General features: G+C 51.8%; 8 protein-coding genes across 8 annotated transcripts; 5 read left to right on the top strand and 3 right to left on the bottom strand.

The window, feature by feature from the left end:
- Positions 1-797: 797 nt before the first annotated feature.
- On the bottom strand, positions 798-3,892 carry COCMIDRAFT_107680 (uncharacterized protein; the record flags this gene model as incomplete). Its single annotated transcript, XM_007694432.1, has 2 exons — positions 798-3,680; positions 3,755-3,892. The coding sequence occupies 2 exons, from the start codon at positions 3,890-3,892 to the stop codon at positions 798-800; spliced, it is 3,021 nt and encodes a 1,006-aa protein (XP_007692622.1).
- A 1,618-nt stretch (positions 3,893-5,510) lies between these two features.
- On the top strand, positions 5,511-7,839 carry COCMIDRAFT_107681 (uncharacterized protein; the record flags this gene model as incomplete). Its single annotated transcript, XM_007694431.1, has 3 exons — positions 5,511-5,574; positions 5,669-5,836; positions 5,882-7,839. 3 exons carry the CDS (start codon positions 5,511-5,513, stop codon positions 7,837-7,839), a joined length of 2,190 nt encoding a protein of 729 aa, XP_007692621.1.
- Positions 7,840-9,340: 1,501 nt separating this feature from the next.
- Positions 9,341-9,794, bottom strand: COCMIDRAFT_107686 (uncharacterized protein; the record flags this gene model as incomplete). The annotated part of the gene is made up of 3 exons (XM_007694430.1): positions 9,341-9,432; positions 9,499-9,605; positions 9,712-9,794. The coding sequence occupies 3 exons, from the start codon at positions 9,792-9,794 to the stop codon at positions 9,341-9,343; spliced, it is 282 nt and encodes a 93-aa protein (XP_007692620.1).
- A 354-nt stretch (positions 9,795-10,148) lies between these two features.
- On the top strand, positions 10,149-10,999 carry COCMIDRAFT_30265 (uncharacterized protein; the record flags this gene model as incomplete). Its single annotated transcript, XM_007694429.1, has 3 exons — positions 10,149-10,306; positions 10,525-10,833; positions 10,993-10,999. 3 exons carry the CDS (start codon positions 10,149-10,151, stop codon positions 10,997-10,999), a joined length of 474 nt encoding a protein of 157 aa, XP_007692619.1.
- Positions 11,000-11,555: 556 nt separating this feature from the next.
- Positions 11,556-16,403, bottom strand: COCMIDRAFT_107683 (uncharacterized protein; the record flags this gene model as incomplete). The annotated part of the gene is made up of 1 exon (XM_007694428.1): positions 11,556-16,403. One exon carries the CDS (start codon positions 16,401-16,403, stop codon positions 11,556-11,558), a length of 4,848 nt encoding a protein of 1,615 aa, XP_007692618.1.
- Positions 16,404-16,707: 304 nt separating this feature from the next.
- On the top strand, positions 16,708-17,316 carry COCMIDRAFT_107671 (uncharacterized protein; the record flags this gene model as incomplete). Its single annotated transcript, XM_007694427.1, has 4 exons — positions 16,708-16,760; positions 16,817-16,905; positions 16,958-17,089; positions 17,141-17,316. 4 exons carry the CDS (start codon positions 16,708-16,710, stop codon positions 17,314-17,316), a joined length of 450 nt encoding a protein of 149 aa, XP_007692617.1.
- Positions 17,317-18,093: 777 nt separating this feature from the next.
- Positions 18,094-18,510, top strand: COCMIDRAFT_30263 (uncharacterized protein; the record flags this gene model as incomplete). The annotated part of the gene is made up of 1 exon (XM_007694426.1): positions 18,094-18,510. One exon carries the CDS (start codon positions 18,094-18,096, stop codon positions 18,508-18,510), a length of 417 nt encoding a protein of 138 aa, XP_007692616.1.
- Positions 18,511-19,131: 621 nt separating this feature from the next.
- Positions 19,132-20,154, top strand: COCMIDRAFT_40870 (uncharacterized protein; the record flags this gene model as incomplete). The annotated part of the gene is made up of 3 exons (XM_007694425.1): positions 19,132-19,183; positions 19,714-19,919; positions 19,999-20,154. The coding sequence occupies 3 exons, from the start codon at positions 19,132-19,134 to the stop codon at positions 20,152-20,154; spliced, it is 414 nt and encodes a 137-aa protein (XP_007692615.1).
- Between the last annotated feature and the right edge of the window lie 863 nt (positions 20,155-21,017).

Below are 21,017 nucleotides of genomic sequence, written 5' to 3'. Positions count from 1 at the left end.
ACGATTTCGAAAAAAAGATAAAAAAAAAAGGGGGTGGGGGGGGGGGAAGGCGTCAAAGTGTCCGGGGACAGAAAAGAGGGTACGGTACGTATGTGCAACTTTAGTTTAATTCTCCTTTGGGGGAGCAGCACGCAGCGCACGCCCCCCCCCCCCCTGATTTAAAAGCTCGTTAGTAGCTCTTCTTCTACTACTACTACTTAGTAGTAACCGAGTGCGCGTGCGCGTGCGCGGGAGGCCCCAACACACACGTTTTTTTTCTTCTCTCTCTTTCTTCTTCTCTAAAACCAGGCGACCAGCGCAAAGCCACAATTTTAATTCTACACAGCCTCGCTCTACTCTTATAGAGGAAGGCTGCGACGCCCATGGTTGTTATTCATAGCAACGGGATACGAAAATGGCAAAAATGAAGGGGGGAGTTGAAGGCGCAGCCGAAAGGGAAAAATTGATTAAGTGACGAGAGTGGATGTCGTGGGGGTTTTCTTTTCATGTGAACACAACAGCCTAAATAAATCGTGCCTAAAAACACAAAGATAAATTTCACATGTACAGTAACTATACCAACTAACCGTCGAAAATCATTCTCGTTTGCCTACTACTCCTCGTGCACACAACCGAAGATAGAAGAATATATAGTGTCTGATTTTGCATTCTCAACTTGGGAAGGGGAACCGAAGACGGGGAGGGGGTATCTTGCATAATTACATGCAAACGCCAGGTAGTGCCCAAAAAAAAGAGGCCCAGATTAAAAAATTCATCAATAATAGGTAAAATCGAAAAAGAAATAGCGTCCATCCATTCTAAACCCTTATAACGATATGAATTCCCAAACCCCTCGCCTCACGAATCGAACAGGCGAGACACGTTCTCCCCACACGGCTAACAAGAGCATGGAGACCCCTCTCGGCGCACCAAGCGCGGGCCAGGACTTCGAGGTCCCAGGATGCGCGGGCGTCGAGGACAAGTACTGCTTTCTTGGTCTCGCGGATCGTGTCTGCTTCGCTATAATCGCTCTGGGATAGAGCGAGTATGCGTTCGCTCGACTTTGACGTGTGCAGCTCAAAGGGGAGGAGGAAGTCTGCATCCAGAATGTCGGTCACAGGTATGATTTTATACGAGTACAATTTGTGAAGTAAATGCGCATCCAGATGCTTGTTGCCTGTTGCGATTCCTTCGCCAGCCGCTTCGTCGGGCACATCGTACATGCGTTTTGGTTCGTTGGTAGGGGCGTCTGGCGGATGTGATAGTAATGGCTCGAAGCCATGGCTATTGCGACGGGACATGGTTTCGCTATGTTTCGATGAAGATCTTGACAATGTCCCTGTGACGGAGCGTCTCAGAACCCTTGGCCGATGCGTAGACGCGGGCCCAGATGCTGCTGGTGTGCATGGCCACGAAGTTATAAACTGGATATCGTAGGAAAGCGTTAGTGTGTGGCTGGCCGATCCGTCAGCTGAAACAAATGTCATAGATGGAGAGTATATATCGCTCTCGGAGTATGGTCCTGTCAAGCTGTCACCATCGATGAGATCGGCGTTCATTGGGACAAGCTCCCATTGCGAAAATCCAAGAGAAGAGGTTGGCGTCGAGTCGAGATCCCGGGGAAGGACAAAGTCCTCTGACTTGACAGAAGTAGGAGAATCTCCAGGTACAATTGCAGAGTCTCGTGAGACGATATCGGCACCGTCTCTCTCCTGCACGCGATTTTCGTAGGGGAGAACCTCACTGTGAATAGAGTACCAACGTTCAGCTGGATTCTCCGGCAGTTTCGGGCAAGACACCCAGCCCATACACTCGGCGGAACCCTTTACACAAGCCAAGATACGCCCAACGATGGAGTTCTTGCTCCAGAAAGTCCTGTCGCCGAAAGTGAACCCCCCATATAGATTGGCAGAGTGGCCGAGGCTGGCAACGGCAATCTCATCATTCTCGAGTAGTGTGGAGATGAGCAGGTGCGAAATAGCCTCTCCAGGGAGGACAAGTCCCGTGAGGTATGACCGGCTTAGCCACCCACCAACGTTGTTGACAAAGGCCGTGGACTGGTCTTCGAGAGCTGGCAATGTAGGGGTAAGGGCCATGTGGAAAGCTCGAGAGTTGTTGCGCTCTAGCGCTGGCTTTGAAGTTTGCCCAAAGTAGCTCTCCATTTGAAAGCTGGAGGCTGGTGGAGTTTGTAAAGGGGTTGCGTATACACTGAAGCCAGAAGGGGATTCTGGGCTTGTCAACCTGCCGCTTGGGGATGATGGTGTGGTGTCCTCGCTCTTGATCTGTGGCGCCAACTTGCGAACAAGTTGGGCGGACACAACGTCTAGGCCAGGCCACTGTATAACAGTGGCAAAGTGAAGAAGGCCGGAGATCTGCCGCGTCTGGTGCTGTGGAAACAAGATAAGGTCTGATTGGGGCATCTCGTGGTGGGCATTCTCGGCGAACAGAGATAGCAAGCCACCCGACTTGGGTTTAGGAGACGTTTGGGAGCCTCCCATGATAGCAATGTTGTCCAGAAATGTGCGGGCAAGGACCAAATCCCAATCAATCTTTCGAGTCTTGAACTGAAGAAACGCTTCGACATCCTGAGGGTTGATGCGCAGTCGGACGGCAGCATCGGCGGCGTCGGCGTTTGTGTAGGCATCTAGTCGGAGCAGCAGCTCGCACGCCAAGGTGATTTGGAGGAGCAGAATCTCGCGCTCAGTCCACAGGGGCTGTGTGTCGTGCTCGTGCTCGGGTACCAGCTCTGGTTCACTCCACAATATCTGGCCCAGCCTAATCCTCCACTCGACCAAGCTAAAATCGTACCAAACTCCCTTCAAGTCTAGAACTCTAAGTAAGGCGGCAATCTGTGTTTGCATTCCAGTGGGATCGTCGGTCGCGCCGTCGTAGCCAGGGGGTGTCAGGAACTTGGTGAACAAGTTGGCATACAGGTCCCCAGACGTCTGAGTGTTGAGAATAGTCATGGGCTCGGGGCTGTCGTGGAATGCCTCGTACATGTCCTGAAACTCGCCCAAGCGGTCGTATATCAGGCGGAGGTCGACTGAGCGGATACCCAGACGCTCCGGGTTGGTATGTAACAATTCCTTATTCTTGATCGCCTCGGTCGAGTCGGCAGCGGATTGGGATGCTTGGGGTTGGCTGAGAAGGACATCAGACTCGGGCAACTCGAGAAAGTGGGCGAAGCCAATTGTTCCAGGCTCGATGCCCTGAGTTCCAAGCATAGAAGGAGTTTCGACCGCGTCGACTGCATATCCATTGTATTCTTTTGGGGTCTCGTCAAGGGGCTGGGCCTTGAGAGTATGCTTGTGCAGTGTTGCGGCGGAGAAGGCAGGTTCCGCAAGAGGGGCAACGTCAGTCGCGTCTTTTGTGGGAGGAGCCTGGACGCTCCAAGGAAACGAGGCTGTAGGGGTGCGGCAGCCGTTGACCTTTGCGACTCGGAATTGCGGGGCGCCGGCGAAAAGGACGTGAAGCTGGGTGTCGGTCAAGGGGTCGGTCTGGTGCGGGCTAGTGTCTTGCGGTGGTGGTGATGATTGTGGTAGTGGTGGTATTGATTGTGGCTGTGGTGTGGGAGTAGGTTTGGGTGTTGATAGGCCATGGAGGTCGGGATGGCTGGCGGGGGCATTGCTACCATGGTCGGGGGCGGTGGTGTTTACGGGTGGCGGGGTCGGACCAGTGTCATGGACATGCTTGGTGGGTGCCTGCAGAGGGAAGATGACATTAGCGGGCCAGTGTTGTATGTTGTAGGGTGGTTGTAGGGTGGTAATGAGCGTACCATGTTCTTGTCGCGAGACTGGGATTGGCGGTGCTTCCATGACTTGAAGAAGTTGGCAATCTTCTGTCTCTTGCTTGCCCTCCTTGCGAGCGGGCCTGGCTTGTCGTTCATCATGTCAGTGTGCAGCCTTGGCAGCATACCGGCGGCGGCAGCGACAGCAACAGCGACGGCGACAACGACAACAACAACAACAATCACAACAGGGCGTCTGCATGGCGGAGGGGATATAGTACATAAGGGGAGCAGGGGCTGGGCACAACAGGCGGGCTGCACAGCTGCACGTCAAGCATGGCAGATATCCCTGTCTGCAAGGCCTGGATGGCTGTTGGGTGGAGAGGTTGCAGCTGCGCGGTCCCTGTGCCGCATCAGGGCGATCAGAAGATGACGTCCGCTCATTAGCTGCAGCTCTTAGCACAGCCGCCGCCGCCACGACGCCAGTCTGACATGTCTATGATATTCACACTAGTACAATACGCCATACAGCCAAGTAGTGTACATCAACATGTACATGGCTATCACTATGTAAGCGCATGGCTTGTTATTGATCGTCCCTTGTTCTCTTTTGTGCGGCTCGACACGCGCCTCTCTTTGTCTAGGGCACGACTGGCTGATGACGCTATTGCGGACCGCTCGCCTCTACTTACCCACATCCCCACCAGAGCGAGCCGTGCCCGGTTTCTAGAACGCGGAGGCGCATCGCTCATGTCCGCGGCCCAGTTAAAGAACCATGTGCAGATGGCTACATGGTCGGCACAAGATTTGTGAAAAGCAAAACCAAGAGTCGCCTGTCGCTTGGTTCCCAGGAGAAGGTAGCCGGCTGTGATTGGGCGGCCCGGCACGTGACTTTGATTGATGGCCATGGACATGGACACGCCGCTGACTCGGGCTGCCGCCTGATGCCCGCACAAGCATGAGTCGCCGCTATACTTACTTATCCTGTCGTATATCGGAGCCAGTACATTCATTCATTCATTACATCTATCCAAGTATACAGACAGTACCTACTCTACATGCTTACTCCCACAAGACTCACCCAGCCTGAGTTGCTTGTCCCCCTCCCCCCTTTGCTTGGGTGTGTGTGTGTGTAGATATACGTGTACGTGTACTAGCCCTCCCACTCGTGCGCCGCCTCGACCCGTCTCGCATCGCTTCCGGCACAAGGCTGAGGGCCGTTTGTGGAGCGGTTCAACAGGCCGGTGAACAAGTGCAGGGTCCTGGTTACAGAATGGCGGCGATCACGTCTGCACCACGTCCCAAACAACTCTGGGTTCTCGACTCCTTCGATGCTGTCGCACGCCTGTCTAGCCTCGAGTACATAGACGCGTAGGCCATCGGCACCGACTTGGGCAACACCACAAGCCGCAATCTCCGGCTTGCCCATGCTTCACCATGCTCTTGCTCTTCACTTTGGTGTTCCCCACGACTGGTTCCCAAGCCCGCTCGATAGCCATTGCGCTAGCCAAGTAGCTGCCCACCTCCCCCAGCTTCAGCTCCACTTTAGCGACCCCATCCTTCCGTGCTGCTTATCTACTGCTACCTCACTTTTCCATCCTGCCACGCCTCTTTGCAACCGTTGCCGACGCCTTGCCCTCATGTAACTGCATATGAAAACACAGTCTGCCCCAAAGCTGGTGCAGCAACCCAGCCCTCTTGTCCCTTCCTGCCCACAGCGGACGCTACCGCTGGTCCCGCCCCTCCGCTACTACAACTAGTCCTCCCGGAGAATGCCCGAGCTGACGTAAAGTCTGGCAAGAACATGTCCTCACAACCATCGGCCAATGCTCTTCTCAACAAGAGGAAGCAGACCAAAAGCCGCAACGGTACGCCCTGATTCTCCCCGCCTTATCCTCTTCACCGACACCCAACATGTGGCCATTCCCCGCTAAACCACCAATGCTGATGCCTTTGGCCTAGGATGCATCACATGTAAAGCAAAGCGCTTGAAATGTGACGAGAAGAAGCCCACTTGCGACCAGTGTGCCCGGCGTGTAGTCCCATGCGGTGGCTACAAGAAGGACTTCAAGTGGAGGCCTTTCGAAGAGCCCATCATCAGGGGGAAATCGAATGCCAAGTCACGCAAAGGTCGGTTGCTTGATCAAAGTAGCAAGTCCCTCCTAACAAGTGTAGACAACATACCCGCCTCTACCCACTCACCACCCCAAGACCACACCACCACCACCACCCACGGTCGCCAACATGAATTCACTAGTGTATCTCCCAATTCACATTTGCTCCAGCCTCAACCGCCTTACCACTTCATGCATGCTTCCCCTACAGGCCCATCATTCCCTCAGCCTCCACTCGAACTAGTCCAACTAGCAGAAAACTTGTCCGCCGCCCCCTCCGCATCCCCTTTCATAACAACACCTCAGTTGACATCGCCTGTCGACTCACACGCACAAGCATCCCTAGCATCATGCAGTACCTTTGGGGCGGAAAGCACAGGCACAGCACAAACTCAGGGGACAGCCGATTCCAGCGTCTCGTCTGGTCAATCACCCCGCCTTGTAGATCTCCTAATGCCGGGAACAGACCTCAGTGTGCCACCAGAAGAATACTCGTCGTTCCTAACTCAGCATGAAGCCTTCTACCAGCCCACCGGTCTAACTCCGCCACCGCCAACCGATCAGGACTACGACAACGAAGAACTAGTGCGCTACGTTCGTCAAGATCCGGGAAACTGGACCCTACCACTGCCCTCGCCTGCCTCATCCAGCTCAAGCTCATCTTCATCAGACTCTCCTACCTGCCGAATACCTGCTCAAGTACAGCTTTCTTCTCTTTCAGCAGAGTCTTTGTCACGTCGCTACCATCGCGACACATGCGGCGTGCTGTCTGTCAAAGATGGTCCAACCGAGAATCCATGGCGAACTCTAATCTGGCCTCTGACACGAGAATGTCCTGCCCTCTATCACGCAATTGTCTCCATGACATCTTTTCACCAGTCCAAAGACATTCCCATTCTGCGCATTCAAGGGATCGATCATATGCGGAGTGCAGTCCACGCCCTGGCTGCAGGCCTACCCAACATGCGTGTCGATGCAGCCATCTCTACCACCCTAGTACTGGCTTTTGCCGAGTCTTGGGATCAACACATCAGCACGGGCATCAACCATATCAAAGGCGCAAAAGTCTTGATCAACCAAGCACTCATACAACACCGCCTAACGCCTATGAAGGGTGAGGATTGGACTCGCTTGAAATTTCTTTGCAACGCCTGGACATATATGGACGTCCTTGCTCGCTTGACATCCACCGACGAAGATGAAACTTACGATGTCGATACCGTTCAAGAATGCATTTACGGAGCTGGCGAGACAGACACAACTCTTGACCCGTTGATGGGCTGTGCGCACACTCTGTTCCCAATTATTGGTCGCGTGGCAAATCTTGTCAGGAAGGTGCGAAAGTCCAACGGCAATGGACCTACAATCATCTCGCAGGCTATGCAGCTCAAGTCCCAGCTCGAAGACTGGATTCCACCTTCCTTCATCGAAGACCCCGAGGACGAAACAACAAGCCCGCATGACACGATAAAAACCGCAATCGCCTACCAAAACGCAACGCTATTATATCTACACCAGGCTGTTCCGGAGATTCCGTCACAGTCTTCGAGTGCGCTGGCAAAGAAGGTTCTGTGCGGCTTGGCGACAGTTGACCCACGCTCCCGCTCAATCATTGTACACATCTACCCCCTCATGGCAGCTGGCTGTGAGGCTACCAGTCCTGAGGAGCGTGAATGGGTCAAAGACCGCTGGGAACTCATGTCTTCGCGCATGAAGTTGGGAATAATAGAACGGTGTTTGGAAGTCACAAAAGAAGTATGGAGTCGACGAGACGCATCCGCAGCAGAGCGCATGGCCATGCAAGTGGATGACACTCGCGCACAAAGCTTCTTGTCGTATACACCTATGCGAAATGACGAGTTTGACTTGGTAGACGAGCTCAACTGGAGTGATACACGACAGTGGGAGCAGACATCAAGTTCCCATCTGAGTTCAATGGATCCAGAGGTCACAGTCAAGGGGCGATTGCATTGGCTGGGAGTCATGAAGGATTGGAACTGGGAGATTCTTCTGGGATGATTGTAAAATCATTGTATTATTCATTTTAATCAACTACTCGATTGGCGTTTGGGCATAAAGGGTGATACGTATACAAGGCCAATTGTACTTGGGCAGGACCAGGGGTGTTCAGTAACACCTTTCAATGGCCCACGAGACCTGACAGGTTGCCGGAAATAACCTGTTTTTCTAGAAAAAGTAATGTTTTAGAACCTACTGTTGCAGTAGCACTGGAACAGGTTCCAGAACGTTACGCAATTGGGTCATTTCAACATGTAGTTCAGTAAGTCGCACTAGATACCTCTGACGATACACAATATCTTTCTTTCCTTCACTCCGCCACAAACACCCCTCTCCTCGAACTTGATCAGTGGGCGAGATCAAGATGCAACGGGAGTACGCAATTCTATGTAATACCAAATTCGGCAATTTTTCCTTCTACGTACCTGCATAGTACAACAATAGCTAGTCCAAACGAAGGAAGATAACATGTGCATTTCTAAATACCCCTCTCGCTTGAAAAATGCGGCTTTCCGAAAAGATGGGTATGACAAATAGCCTATGCCTAGATAGGAAATCATGGAAGCCGGGTCCTCTGACGTCTCTCTGTACCTGAGTTACATGAGCTTGTCCTACTATTGAAAGTTAAATTGCAAGAGGTAAAAAAAAAACGTGATGGTCAGGTGAGAGGTGAAAGATTGCGAATGACAACACGAACGATTAACTAAGTCAACAAGAAGAAAAAAAAATATATTTCGAAAACATGCTGGAAATCAACGATTCTGATATACTGATATACAGCTAGAATATACTCTGCGGACCCTAGCATAATCGTAATCCCGCCTATTCCACCACAGCCCCTATCAAAAAAAAGATTATACTCCCTCTAATCTATTTCCTAGCATACACACAAACACACACACACACACACACACACACATACGTATGAAAAAAAAAGACTCGTCACATGTCCACTTGATCACATGCTCTTTCAATCACCTCACACACACACATGCAAACCCCCTCCCCCCGTGTAACTTGGCCCAAGCATCATGACGCGATCCTGCATGTGAAAATTTGATCAAGGTTCGGTATCGACGGGTGAACGTGGGTATGCTTTGTTGTACAAAAAAAGGGGGGAAGGGAACAAGGGACTAGTGGGTTGGTGTGTGATTGAGATGTGATTGAGAGGGAGAGAGTAAATGTGGATGTTTGTTTGTTGTTTCATACTTTATGGGTGTATGTGAGTAAGGGTGATGGAGGGTTTTGGATTGGTGGCTATAAAGAATGTGGGTACGGGGTTGTACGAGGGATTGAAAGGGTAGGGGAGGGGGGGAGGATGTGTGTGAGAGGGGAAAACGAGACGGAGGGAGGGGGAGCCAAATTGATGTTTTTTGTTGTTGTATATGTTGATTCAAAGACGGATGTACAGAGAATAGCCTATAGTAGGCTTTCTTGAATTCAATCGTATGTGATGTCGTCCCTTTTAGTCATTTCTTCCTTGCTTTTCCAATCGCATTTCTCATGCGCCCTTCTGCACTAGTTCCGATACTTGTTGCTCAATGGCCTTGTCGTCGAGGCCCTTGAGCGGCAGCTTCCTCTCCTTTCCGAAATCTAAAATTGTAATCCGTAATTAGCATTCCTTGTCCTCTTCTCTCTTTCTATTACGTTTCTACGCACCGAATCTCGCAAAGACTGTGGGCTCGGTGCCGCTGGCTTCTCGGATCATGATGGGAATCGACGGGTTGGCCTTCTTCATGGCGGGATAGCTTCGGGTGAGGAAGTTCCTGTATCATTCCGTCAGCTACAATTCCTTCACCAGCCACCCCATCATGCGCAATCGCGTTTGCAACTCCCCTCGCTCAAAACATATTGTATCGTGAAAGCGCATACCTTGTCGCAGCGCTGTGCTCGCTAGTTTGGCAAAACAGGAAGCGCAGCTCCTTGAGCCCATTTCCAAATGCTTTCGAGGCCATTGCGAGAAACGTGGGCGTGAAGATCGGTTGCGTGAAAGGGTATCAACTGGAGGGAGGTGTCGTCACCCTCCAAAAGCGCCCGCCTGCGCCGACATTCAATGTTCGTCGAGCTGGCCCCCGTCCAGGAACGCACTATACCCAAAGTAGCCTAACACCGTCGGAGCAACGAAGCGCCATTGTTTAATCCCGGATTTGTCCCATCTGACGAACCCTCAGGCCCGACATCGCCGCCAACGACAAACGACTCTCAGCATTCGTCAATTGCTTCCGGACCTCACTCACCCTCCTCCGGACCACGCCCCGCCTCTTCCTTTCCTGACAACAGAGTGAGAGGAAACAGAATACACAGCAATCATGTCGTTCCGCCCCGGCTCCCGCATCTTCAGCTCCTTCCGACCTTTCTTCCAACGCGCAAATGCCCGCCGACGAGTCAACACGGCTGCCGGTGCCGAGCCCGCTGGCTTCCAAAAGTTCTGGAACAGTCCCATCGGCCCAAAGACTGTGCATTTCTGGTACGCACTGCTTCGCCCTTTCCCGTAGTCTTTCAACCATTTGCGACAAAAAACGCACGTTTTTCTTTTGGGGAGGGAAAGATTGGCGGCTTCCAAACTTTCCCCCCCGCAATGTCCGAAGCGTCGCGTGCGCAAGTGACGCTGGCCAAAATACACACCTTTTGCCAAACACGAAGCACAGCATATGAATGTCAATATGTACTGACTCACTTCTGCAGGGCTCCCGTAATGAAATGGGGCATGGTCCTCGCCGGCGCCTCCGACTTCTCCCGCCCCGCCGAATCCCTCTCCTTCACCCAGAACTTTGCCCTCATGTGCACAGGCGCTATCTGGACCCGCTGGTGCTTCGTCATCCGCCCCAAGAACATCGCTTTGGCTGCTGTCAACTTCCTCGTCTTTTGCGTCGGTGCGACTCAGGTCGGTCGTATTTATCTCTACAACCAGAGCCTGAAGAACACAGAGGGCCAGGCAAAGGGTGAGCTCCAGGATTTGAAGAACACCGCCCAAAAGGCGGAGAAGGCGCTGAAGTAAGTGGTGGGTCAGTTGGAAAGGGATCTATAGACTTGTGTGTGAGTTGGGGAGATCATGAGGGTCGTTTTTTTGTTGCCCTTGGCTCTTTTAAGAGAGCAAAGTGGGCCGGATGAAGAACAAGTCAGAATTCATTCATGTTCACTATCATCTCTCAGGTGCTAGCATTTTAGGAGTAAATGATGGTATCATACGTGGCTAGCTAGTCTTGATGATTCCCGACTAGAGGTAGAAATACCATGAACTCTTTGTGTGTGTAATCCACAGCCTCAATCCCTCAAACTTTCCTCCGTTAACCTTTTTCCTCGTTGCGAACGCACACGATAGCAGATACACTTGCTTGGATCTTCCAAAAAGTACGCCATACAGGTTTTCTGCATATCTCTCAAGAAAAGAAAATACTGATACATGATAATGTATTACATCAGTGGTTACTGAACTCCGTTAGCACGTGAAACGGTAGAAAGAGAAGAAGAAAAAAGGGGGGGGGGGAGCCTGTGACAAAAGAGAAAGAAGAAGAAGAAGAAGAAGAGATAAGAAAAACCAAAACAAAACGTTCCAGTTGTATTACATGGCCCATGGCAAATGTATACATCATTGGGGGGGGGGTATCAACTCTGCGTAATCATACAACACCGCCATTTCTCGCATAAACCCCACAAAAACTCCAAGAAAAACAACGAAAAACGGACGAAATAAAAAAACACACACTCCCTCAACCTCAATAATAACTCAACCCCGAAGCCCTAACCTTCTTCTTACTCTTCTTCTTCGTCTTAGTAGGCGTAGGACTCACCACATCTCTGCGCCTTAAGCCGGTCGCTCTCTCTTTCTTCCGATCCCCACTCCCCATCATCTTACTCGCGCCACCCGTCATAAAGTCGCCATACGCGCTCTCTGAGTACAAAGCAGGCGTTGTGGTGCCGCTGGGCATCCACTCGCTGCCGTCTTCCCAGGTGCTGCCTTCAGCATGCGCGGCACGGACACCCTCGATGTACGCTTCCATTCTGGAGCGCTCGTCATCGTCTTCGAGACCGCAGCCGCAGCCGCAGCCGACGATGCATTCGCCTTCGTCGACGCCGATTTCGTCGCCCATGCAGTCCATGTGTGCGACGTGGCCGCACGCAGGACATAGGTTGAAGAGGCCCGAGACGCGGATCCAGCAGATGCTGCAGCTGTAGGTGGTTTCTATTTCTGCGGGCTTGGAGATTTCGGTGCTAACGATGGGGGCTGGGCGGCCTTCGCGCCACGATGAGCCACCGGAGACGTTGGATGTGCCCCGTGAGAGACTTGGCCTGCTGGACCGGCTCGGGGGTGGTTGCAGTTTGGACTGAGCAGGTGATGTGCTTAATCCGGCAAGGCTCTCGTCAAGCTCTGCAGTGGGCGTGCGAACTGGTATTGAGAGACGCAAGTATTGCTCTGGAGGAATGAATGCATCCATAGGCAGGTCCGCTATCTGTTCTTCCGACAGGATGTTTGTTATGGTGCTTGGCTGGAACTCTGTAGCCTCTGGATTGAAGGAAAAGTGCTTTGGAGATGCACCAGATAGGCGCTTCGATTGCACTGTAGTGGGTGTTGGAGGCACTAATGTTGTCGAGGCTCTTGACACGCGTTGAGCTATCTTCTCATCCTCTTCTTCATCATCGCTCGACCGTTTGATTGCGAGTGAAATCGAGCCAGACTTTGAGCTGGTACGAGAATACTCGACTGGAAAGTACGAAACAAGCCCATTAAACTTGAGTACTTCAGCTCGAGCACTGACTAGACCCCACCGATTCAGCATCTCAGCATACTGCTCTCGCCAAACACGATGTAGCCAATCTTTACTTGCATCTAGTAACGGCCGACTGAAACATGCCTCGTCATCGAACTGGTCTTGATTTTTGAGTGTGACCTTGATAGCCCTGCCACCATCGCCCTCTCGAGGCGTGCCGGGCATACTACGCTCTTTGACACCTGTCGTGGCGTAGCTGCCTTCATCATCCACCTTTTCGTAATCTGAGTCGGATTCGCCAATGTAGTTGATATCGACGTGCTCAGATTGTCCAAAGCTTGCGCGCTTTCCTTGCTTTGCGCGTGGAGCTGCCATGTTGTTTTGGTCGTGAGAGTCACTTCCATAAAATGTCGTTGTTCCCCAAGTCACCCCACTGGTCGGCGCGGATGTAGAGAGATCTTCGATCCGTGATCTGACCGGAGGTGAAGAAGACATTGCGTTTGAAAAAGGCCGTGACAACGCTGCTACAGCACTCGCAAAGTTTGCAGTCGAGCTCTTCTTATGAGCTGTGTGGTTATTCTCTGGCGATGTGCCATATGGAGTGTGATTTGCTGTGTGAGCGTTTCTAATTGGAGGTATTTGAGACAAGAGGGGTGGCGTGTTGCCAGTTGAGTAAGGTGTAACGGGGTCCGAATGGAATGCGTCGCTACTCCATGGCCCGTTTGAACTCCCATGACTTCCGTAGATATCGAGATTCTTGACGGACCTCTGGGAGCCAGATTCATTGACCGGGGTTGCAAAGCGTGAATACGAAGGCGTAGGTGGGATGGAAATCGTGGGCTTGAACAAACTCCATGCCGCGTCCGACGAGGGGAAGTAGTCTAGGGAGAATGCCGGTGCTTCCATAGACATAGGGAGCTGGGATTGCCGCATTTTAGCCATGGCTGATGTCACACCTTCGCGTGTAGCAGGTTCCGCAAATATGCAAGACAACATGGCAAGCATCTGAACATCTGCCAGGCGCTCGAAGTGGTCAAAAAGTGCAGGTATCAGCCAAGTGACAATAGGGTGATGACCCCACTTGACCCGAGCATTGAGTTGAGGGTTGGTCACGCTTTCTGACTCGTCGAACGCGAGGTCGAGCCCACTGTCCTTGCGTTTGATCCTTACAAGAGCCCTTCGGGCCAGCACAAGGACCTGGTCTCTCCGATATTGTTGAGGAAGTATCCCCACAGGTACTTCATTGCTCAAAATTAGTTTACAAAGCACCCAAATATCGGCAAGATCCTCGAATCCGTGTCTTCTTGCTACTTGAGAGTTGTGCTCGCAAATGATGGGGCCAGGGCCAAAAATTCGGTATTCCTCCGCAAGTACACGCTTGCTCGGAACCATGTCGTCTGTAGCCGAAAACAGGATAGACACCGTGGATTTAGTCTTGGATGGCTGTTTTGCCACACCACCCGAAGAAGGCAACGAATTCCGTGATTGAAAGCGAGAAATGGATTTCTGCCAAGCCAGAGGAGGCTGAAAGTTGCCAATACGTGCATTCCCGTCATGATCAGAGCCAGATGAAGACGATGGAGTGGAAGAAGTTTCCCAAGAGCCAACAGAAGAGGATGGAGACGACGCTCCATCTGAATCCTCGGCACGACGGGAAGTAAAGCGACCAAAAGAATCAAAGATATCGTTCTTCAGGCCGCTTTGGCGAAGATTTCTCGCAATCTGAAATCTGAACACCTCCGAGCCAGGCGTTGATTTTACTGGTGGTATCCTTGCAACCACAAGTGACCCGTTGGCTGAGAACCGGGCAGTGCATTGAATGGGAAGAGGAATATTAGCATTCATATGAGAGGATTGCATCACGTCATCAGTAAACTCGCCCTCATGATCCTCGTCTTCGCTGGAGCTTTCTCCCGGCAAGGGTCCAAGATCTTCGAGTGGCTCAACGTCTTCACCCAGGTCCAGACTATCGTCCAAAGCACGCTCTCCCAAAGCATACGAGAGTACTGCTTCCAGTGCCTCGCGTTCCTGTTCAGCACAGGTAGCAGCGATGCGATGCATATTATGGACTAGTTCTTCTTGGTGTTCTTTGCTGATGGATGCCGTTGTCCTCTCAAATTCAATGTCTAGTGGGGTTGGTATCTTGTGTCGGATGGAATCGGGTTGTCCGTTTTCAACAGCTTTGGGATAAGCAGACGGAAACCTGATAGTAAATCGAAGAAACACAAGCTTCGCACCATCAGTTGCAAGATCGTAGTCGCCCCAGGGCCCGTTGAACGAGACCTTGATGTAGCGGCCCGGCACGTCAATCTCTTCAAAAGCGAGCTTCTTGTATTTGTTGCCGACATATGATATTTCAGCGCCTAGGTCATTCTGTTCCTGGTACGGGTATTTCTCGCCAAGATCCTGCTGGTTGGGTCGAGCGTGAATATCATTGACATTGTTGTGACGATCGCCCCCAAATTTGACTCCATTGATCCAAGTTATGTGATTAACAACACGTGGGTCATTTCGGCGAATGGGCTGGGCAGTCATGGTCTCTCTCTGCACTATCTCTGGATGTATCTTGGCGTGTGTTTGCCCAGGAAAGCGAGGGATGTGAACGTCTTCGTTGAGGGAATAGTTCTGCAGCAAGGTTGACAAATTTCCTTTCCGTTGTTGGCGTGGTGGACCAAAGTGGTCCCGATCACCTGCAGTAGTGGTAGGAATGGGACCATCGCGATAGGATACGTAGGTAGCCCCTCTACGCGTCGCACTGGGCTCTTCGACAAGCCGTTCGCCTTTTCGATAGCCGACGGCCTTTTCGAGGAGCTTGGGATCGAGGTGATGGAGTTGCAGGCGCCTGTCAGTCCCCCAAGAAATCAACTGGAAGTCACGATTATCGATGCTGTGGTCAGTAGAGCCACGAGAACGCCATAGGAACTCGCGAACTTGAGCATCAGAATCGTGCTTTTGAAAGGCGTGAACTGGCTCATTATTGAAGGTTGATGCATCGCTATCGTTGACGTGTTTGTACAGCCAAAGGTTCGAATTTCCTCGTTGCGGCATGGCAAGAATCCCGTGAGGAAAGGGCGTGTGGCGCGCTCGCCATACCGGATAATGAGTGCGGATGACACGCCGGGGGACAGTGATGTGGTCAGACCTGCCTACATTGTTCCAAAGCTTTATGGTCGCGTCCAAAGAGCATGTCATGATTTTGCTTGGGTCGTTGCGGTTCCAGTCAATACCGTAGATCTTGGTGGTATGAGCGGCAATGGTCGAGAGGGGAGTCGCTCCATGGCGAGTATCCCAGATGTGGAGGTACTTGTCGTGGGCGCTTGCAATGATCTTATCATTCTGGCGATTCCATTTAACTTGGGTTGCTCCAGCAGTATAGTCGGCGAGCTTCAACGGGGCTTGCCTACTCCGGAGGTCATGTATGAAGACGAAGCTGTCAACTCCACATGTCGCGAGCAGATCTGGATGATGGGCAGAGAAATTGATGTCTGTAATGGCGCGTTCATGGGCGCGTAGCGTGTATTCAATGGGTGCTTTTTTGCTGTTATACGGCATGGAGAGATTGTATACGAGCGCGAGCTGATTGCGGGTGGTAGCAATCCATTCTGCGCGTGCCGCAAAGGGTGACCACTGCACATCAGCGACATCCCACGACGATTGGTTTGGAATGAAACGAGGTAAGGAAAAAAGATTGTCCAAGTCAATGATGCGGAGGCCGCTTTTGCTGGCAAGGACGATGTCGCGGCCTGCTGGGCTTATGCTGGCAGCGCCGATCTCATCATCTACTTTGACCTCGACATCGCGATCAAACGTCGGCGACTGGAACGCTGATAGAGGCCCGCCCGCCGTGGCCGCCATCTTGTTGTTGGCCGTCTCGGGCATGCGCGTGTAGTCGTGACGGCAGTGGTAATGGAGCAGGCAGTGGCTCCCCTGTCCAGGCGTCTCTAGCGCCGCTGGCCGATTACGCAACATCACACATGCATGTCTAGCCCTTAGGCCCTACCCAAGACCAGACGACACAGGCTTGCTCCTCCAAACGCAGATAAAGAAGACTTCCACACCTTTTGCTGGTACCGAAAAGCATATTCGCTTTCTCCACACGAGCCTTCACCCTTCACCCCCTCTCGCTCTACACAAGCGGCATCCTGCCCCACCATCAGCTATGGCGCTGCCCAAGCGAATCATCAAGGAAACTGAGCGCCTGGTCAACGAGCCGTAGGTATTCCCGATGGGATGGCATGCTATTTTACTGATCTGGGGCCCCTGTGTAGTGTTCAAGGAATCAGCGCGACGCCGCACGACGACAACCTGAGGTATTTCGATGTTACCATTGACGGCCCTAGCCAGTCGCCTTATGAGGGTATGCTGGTGCCCAGTAATGTTAAAGTTTTCAACTGACAAACCCTCCATAGGCGGTGTCTTCAAGTTGGAGCTATTTCTCCCAGATGACTACCCCATGACGCCGCCCAAGGTCCGCTTTCTCACAAAGATCTATCACCCCAACATCGATCGTCTGGGTCGTATCTGCCTTGATGTTCTGAAAAGTAAGTTTGGAGTCACACTTCACATTACCAAGGCTTTGCTGACATGTCCAGGTAATTGGTCGCCTGCCCTCCAGATTCGTACGATCCTGCTCTCGATTCAAGCTCTTTTGGGCGCGCCCAACCCGGACGATCCCCTTGCAAACGATGTCGCCCAGGCGTGGAAGGAGAACAAGAATCAGGCTATTCAGACGGCTCAAGAATGGACACAACAGTACGCGAAGCCGTGAGCCTACATCTTTGATATCACCCAATTGGGCGATACTCTAACGTTGTCACGGGCAGGGAGGCTGTCCTCGTTTCCCAACGTGCTGTATGGGGCTCCAAAAGCACAGCCTCCCACCATGCCACGTAACGATGATTCATTAGCCTTTCGAAGCCTCACATATAACGGACTGACCCCATTATTTTTGCCCATCTCTTTTGTTTAGTACTAGCCACTTTGCTGCTTCTGCAGGCTCTGGCGTTGGATGGACAATCTGGACAGCATGATAGCGATATATTCCCCGTTGGCATAGTTGAGAAATCTATCGTTCTCTCTTTAGCTGGATAGTCACCAACACTTAGACCATGGAAATGAATTATGATCCCAAAGTCTCGTACCATTGTTGCGTGACGTGCCATTTGACATAAAGCATAGTCGTGACCCATGTAGCGACCCCTCTCGCTGTATGGCATGCATTTGCTGCAACATCTGAACCAGTGTAGAGCAGATCTTCAGCTACGTTCATTCATGTAGATGGTGTTTTCCTCCTTGATACTCTAGCTTCGAAGTCTGCATCGTGGGCGTTTCTGCACGTTCATTTTGAGCAAATGGTGAGCACGTCCGCAAGCAGCTTCCAGGGTTCTGTTGGTGGGGAATAGGATGCCGGGCAATTTGCTTGTCCCAAGCCCCTCATCAACACAACATCCCCACCCACCCCAATGTCGACATCAGTCAACTTTCGGCCTTGTGCTGTTGTTTTCTGCACTCAGCTCTCGCTATTCTTGTCCTTGTTTCTCGATAAATGAAGCTATGCCTTGCTGCTCCCGTGGTCCGCCTCCTGGCCGCTCCGCTGTGGATCGAGCTTTGGCGCTTCTTCATATCGAGCCTCTCCTCACCTCGCCGTTCATCCATCCGCCAAATGTTGGACATCCAAACACAGAGAGCGGCATCTTCAGTGTCTGGTCAGGTATCTCAGCCTCTTTGCGGCTCCAGGGGTGACGCTTCTCTTCGAGAAAGCCAGTCGTGTCCTGTTCGCAACCTCGCCAAGACCCCGTTGATGAATATTCATAGCGGGGGTACCTCCTCTGCTGGGGCACACACACCACAAGGGACGCCCTTCCATCATGTATGGCAAGGCGTAGATAATGTCTGCCATCATCAGAATCAGTGCTACCCCTCGCCAGGCACTGGTACGCACACAGAAACATGGTGCGGATGAATGACACCGTGGTTCCAGAGCCAAAGCTATGCGGGAGGCAGCATCAGCCGCGGCGTATAGGGCATCCTACACATTAAAGACACTTCTAACAGCGAGTCGCCAGCGCCAGCAGCATAAGCGGAAGCCCATAGCTGACGACGATGGCATACTGCCAGCTCCAATTCATTCGCCTATACGCCTCACGGGACGCGAACGGAACGACTCCAAGATCACAACACAAAGGTAGCCGACAGGCGCCACACAACACACAACGAGGGATCCTGAGCATAGATTCCGAATGCGATAGGTGAGTAGATGCAGATGGCATGCCATACTCATTGGCACCGTGTGCCTTCTCTCGCAAGTATCCCCCCATTGAGTTCTGTGTGCGTGGCTTACGATGTATGCTTTCTTCTTAGGCCAAAATCGCGAATTCACGCAAGCTCTTGCAGGGCTGCATACGAAAGCATAGATGGCGCGAAGACGCCCGATGCCTCAAACTGCAGCGATGAGGCTTCCGGTAATCATATGGCCTTCCGTCATACGATATCGCGCTCCGCCTGACAAGAACGTTGACGATGGCATCGGCATAGTAACGGCCACCTTCGTTGGCAAACAGAACACAAGCAGAACTGTGAGGCCATGACGGGCGCTTTGCTGGCCATCATTGGCAATGGCATCGTTGCTCTCTTGGGTGAGACCATCGGCCAAGCGTTGTCATGAGGGCCAAATGTTTGGATATTGTCCACACAAGGCATCAGTAACGCAGTATGATGGGGGCTGGCATAGCCGCTTTGACAAGCGCATTAAGCTTGAGTAAGAGCTAGGAAAGTCGACATCGAGTCCCGTACTTCGTGATCATAACATGGGCGTGAGCGACAAGCGGCACGTCTCCGCTTCACACTGGATGTGCCATCAGGGAATGTGACATCTCTTCTTGTCATACTTCATGGTGAAGGTGTGTGGGCTGAGTTTTGACATGGACATCAAGGCTTTTAGGCCCCACTCAACCCGCGGCCTTGCTGGAGTAAGCTCATAGATGGTCGCTGTTGACCTTGACAAGAATAATGGTTCCACCAGGACAGTGGTTCTGATAGACGGCATGCTTTCCGGCGGCATGTCAAGGTACCTTGACGGCAATTGCCGACTGGAGTCCACACGTGCCAGACTCGGGCGTCGGTATTCATCCTCAGGAGAACATATACCATGACCGTCCTATCATAGACTTCGGTCAGCGCCTCAAGGGGTATTTGGAGCATCAACCTGGCTTCCTCGGTCAAAGCATTCCGCTGGTGGTCCCCTTTGTTGGCGATATTCTCGTTGCCGGTATGACCCATTGTCGTATTTCAATCATGTATGAATGGACTGTTCAGTCCATGAACTTTGCGTGCATCGGCCTATGTGCTTCCGCATCTGCAATAGGACAACATGTTGAGTTTACCGGTAAAGAATAAACTGCCGACGACATCGCCGAATGGGATACATCAGACTGATGGATGGTTCTCTCAGTTTTTTGAGTTCTTCGAATATTTCGATCACCCGTCGTGGATTGGATTGCCCAGGCACGCTGTCATATCAGCCCAAGTTGTAGCCTCCACTTCCTGGAAAGACTACATACTCGACTTCGGCTGGAGTGGTGAAGACATTACCCTTTACAAGGGTTAGTGCCTATGGCCGCTACATGCATTGGCTAAGAATTTACAGTACCAAGAGTCGCCAGTATTGTTTGGTTTGGGGTGAGAGCCCCTAGGCTACCCCCAAACTAGTTGAAGGCAGCATCGATCATCCGTTTACAGGAAGGTATCTCAGTATCGAAACCTTTCATGGTTCTAGCTCGTATGATGGATTCTTCTGGCCAGAGAAATTGAGAGGAGCCCAACTCATAACGATCCTGAGAAGCAATACGATTGCGAGTATCATCCGGGCCAGAATAACGTGAGCCTTCTTTTTCTCATCTTGAGCAAAAGAAGGTCATCATACAGCGCAACCAGATGTACTTGAGGAGTTTCCGACGGAGCCGAATTGTTATCGCGATTTCCTGCCAAGTCAGATGATGCCCAGGAAAGTGCCATTGAGCTCCCAGGCCCCTTTAAATTTGCCCCTTGTTCTCCTTATTCAAGCTTGTCACCGTCCGGCGAGATATGGCCTGAGAAACCCTCTCTTAACTGCACCATGCACTTAGTCTTATATGTTGGTATCCGAATACCTGAGATATGATACCGATCTCCTACATCTGCCTGTATGGTTGCTAGTTCTGGGGACCGGAAACAAAGAAAGCTTTGGGATATACGATCGAACACCAGCGTACCCGACGGAGATGTGCCTCGATATACAGTCCCTGAATCACTGTCTGCAGGAGCGGCAGCCTTAACACCAGTAGAACCGTCGTTTCTGGCTGCTCGTCCATCACCCATCTCTTAAGAACGGAATCCCTGAACGAAAAAGAGACCGGTAATCATTCGAGGGCTTGATACGAGGTGCTTCACGCGCTGTGTTGTGGACTGATGATCGGACACCACAGTTCTGCA

Source organism: Bipolaris oryzae (assembly GCF_000523455.1).
Source record: "Bipolaris oryzae ATCC 44560 unplaced genomic scaffold scaffold_216, whole genome shotgun sequence".
NCBI classification, from domain to species: domain Eukaryota; kingdom Fungi; phylum Ascomycota; class Dothideomycetes; order Pleosporales; family Pleosporaceae; genus Bipolaris; species Bipolaris oryzae.
This window is presented reverse-complemented; position numbering and strand designations above follow the sequence as displayed.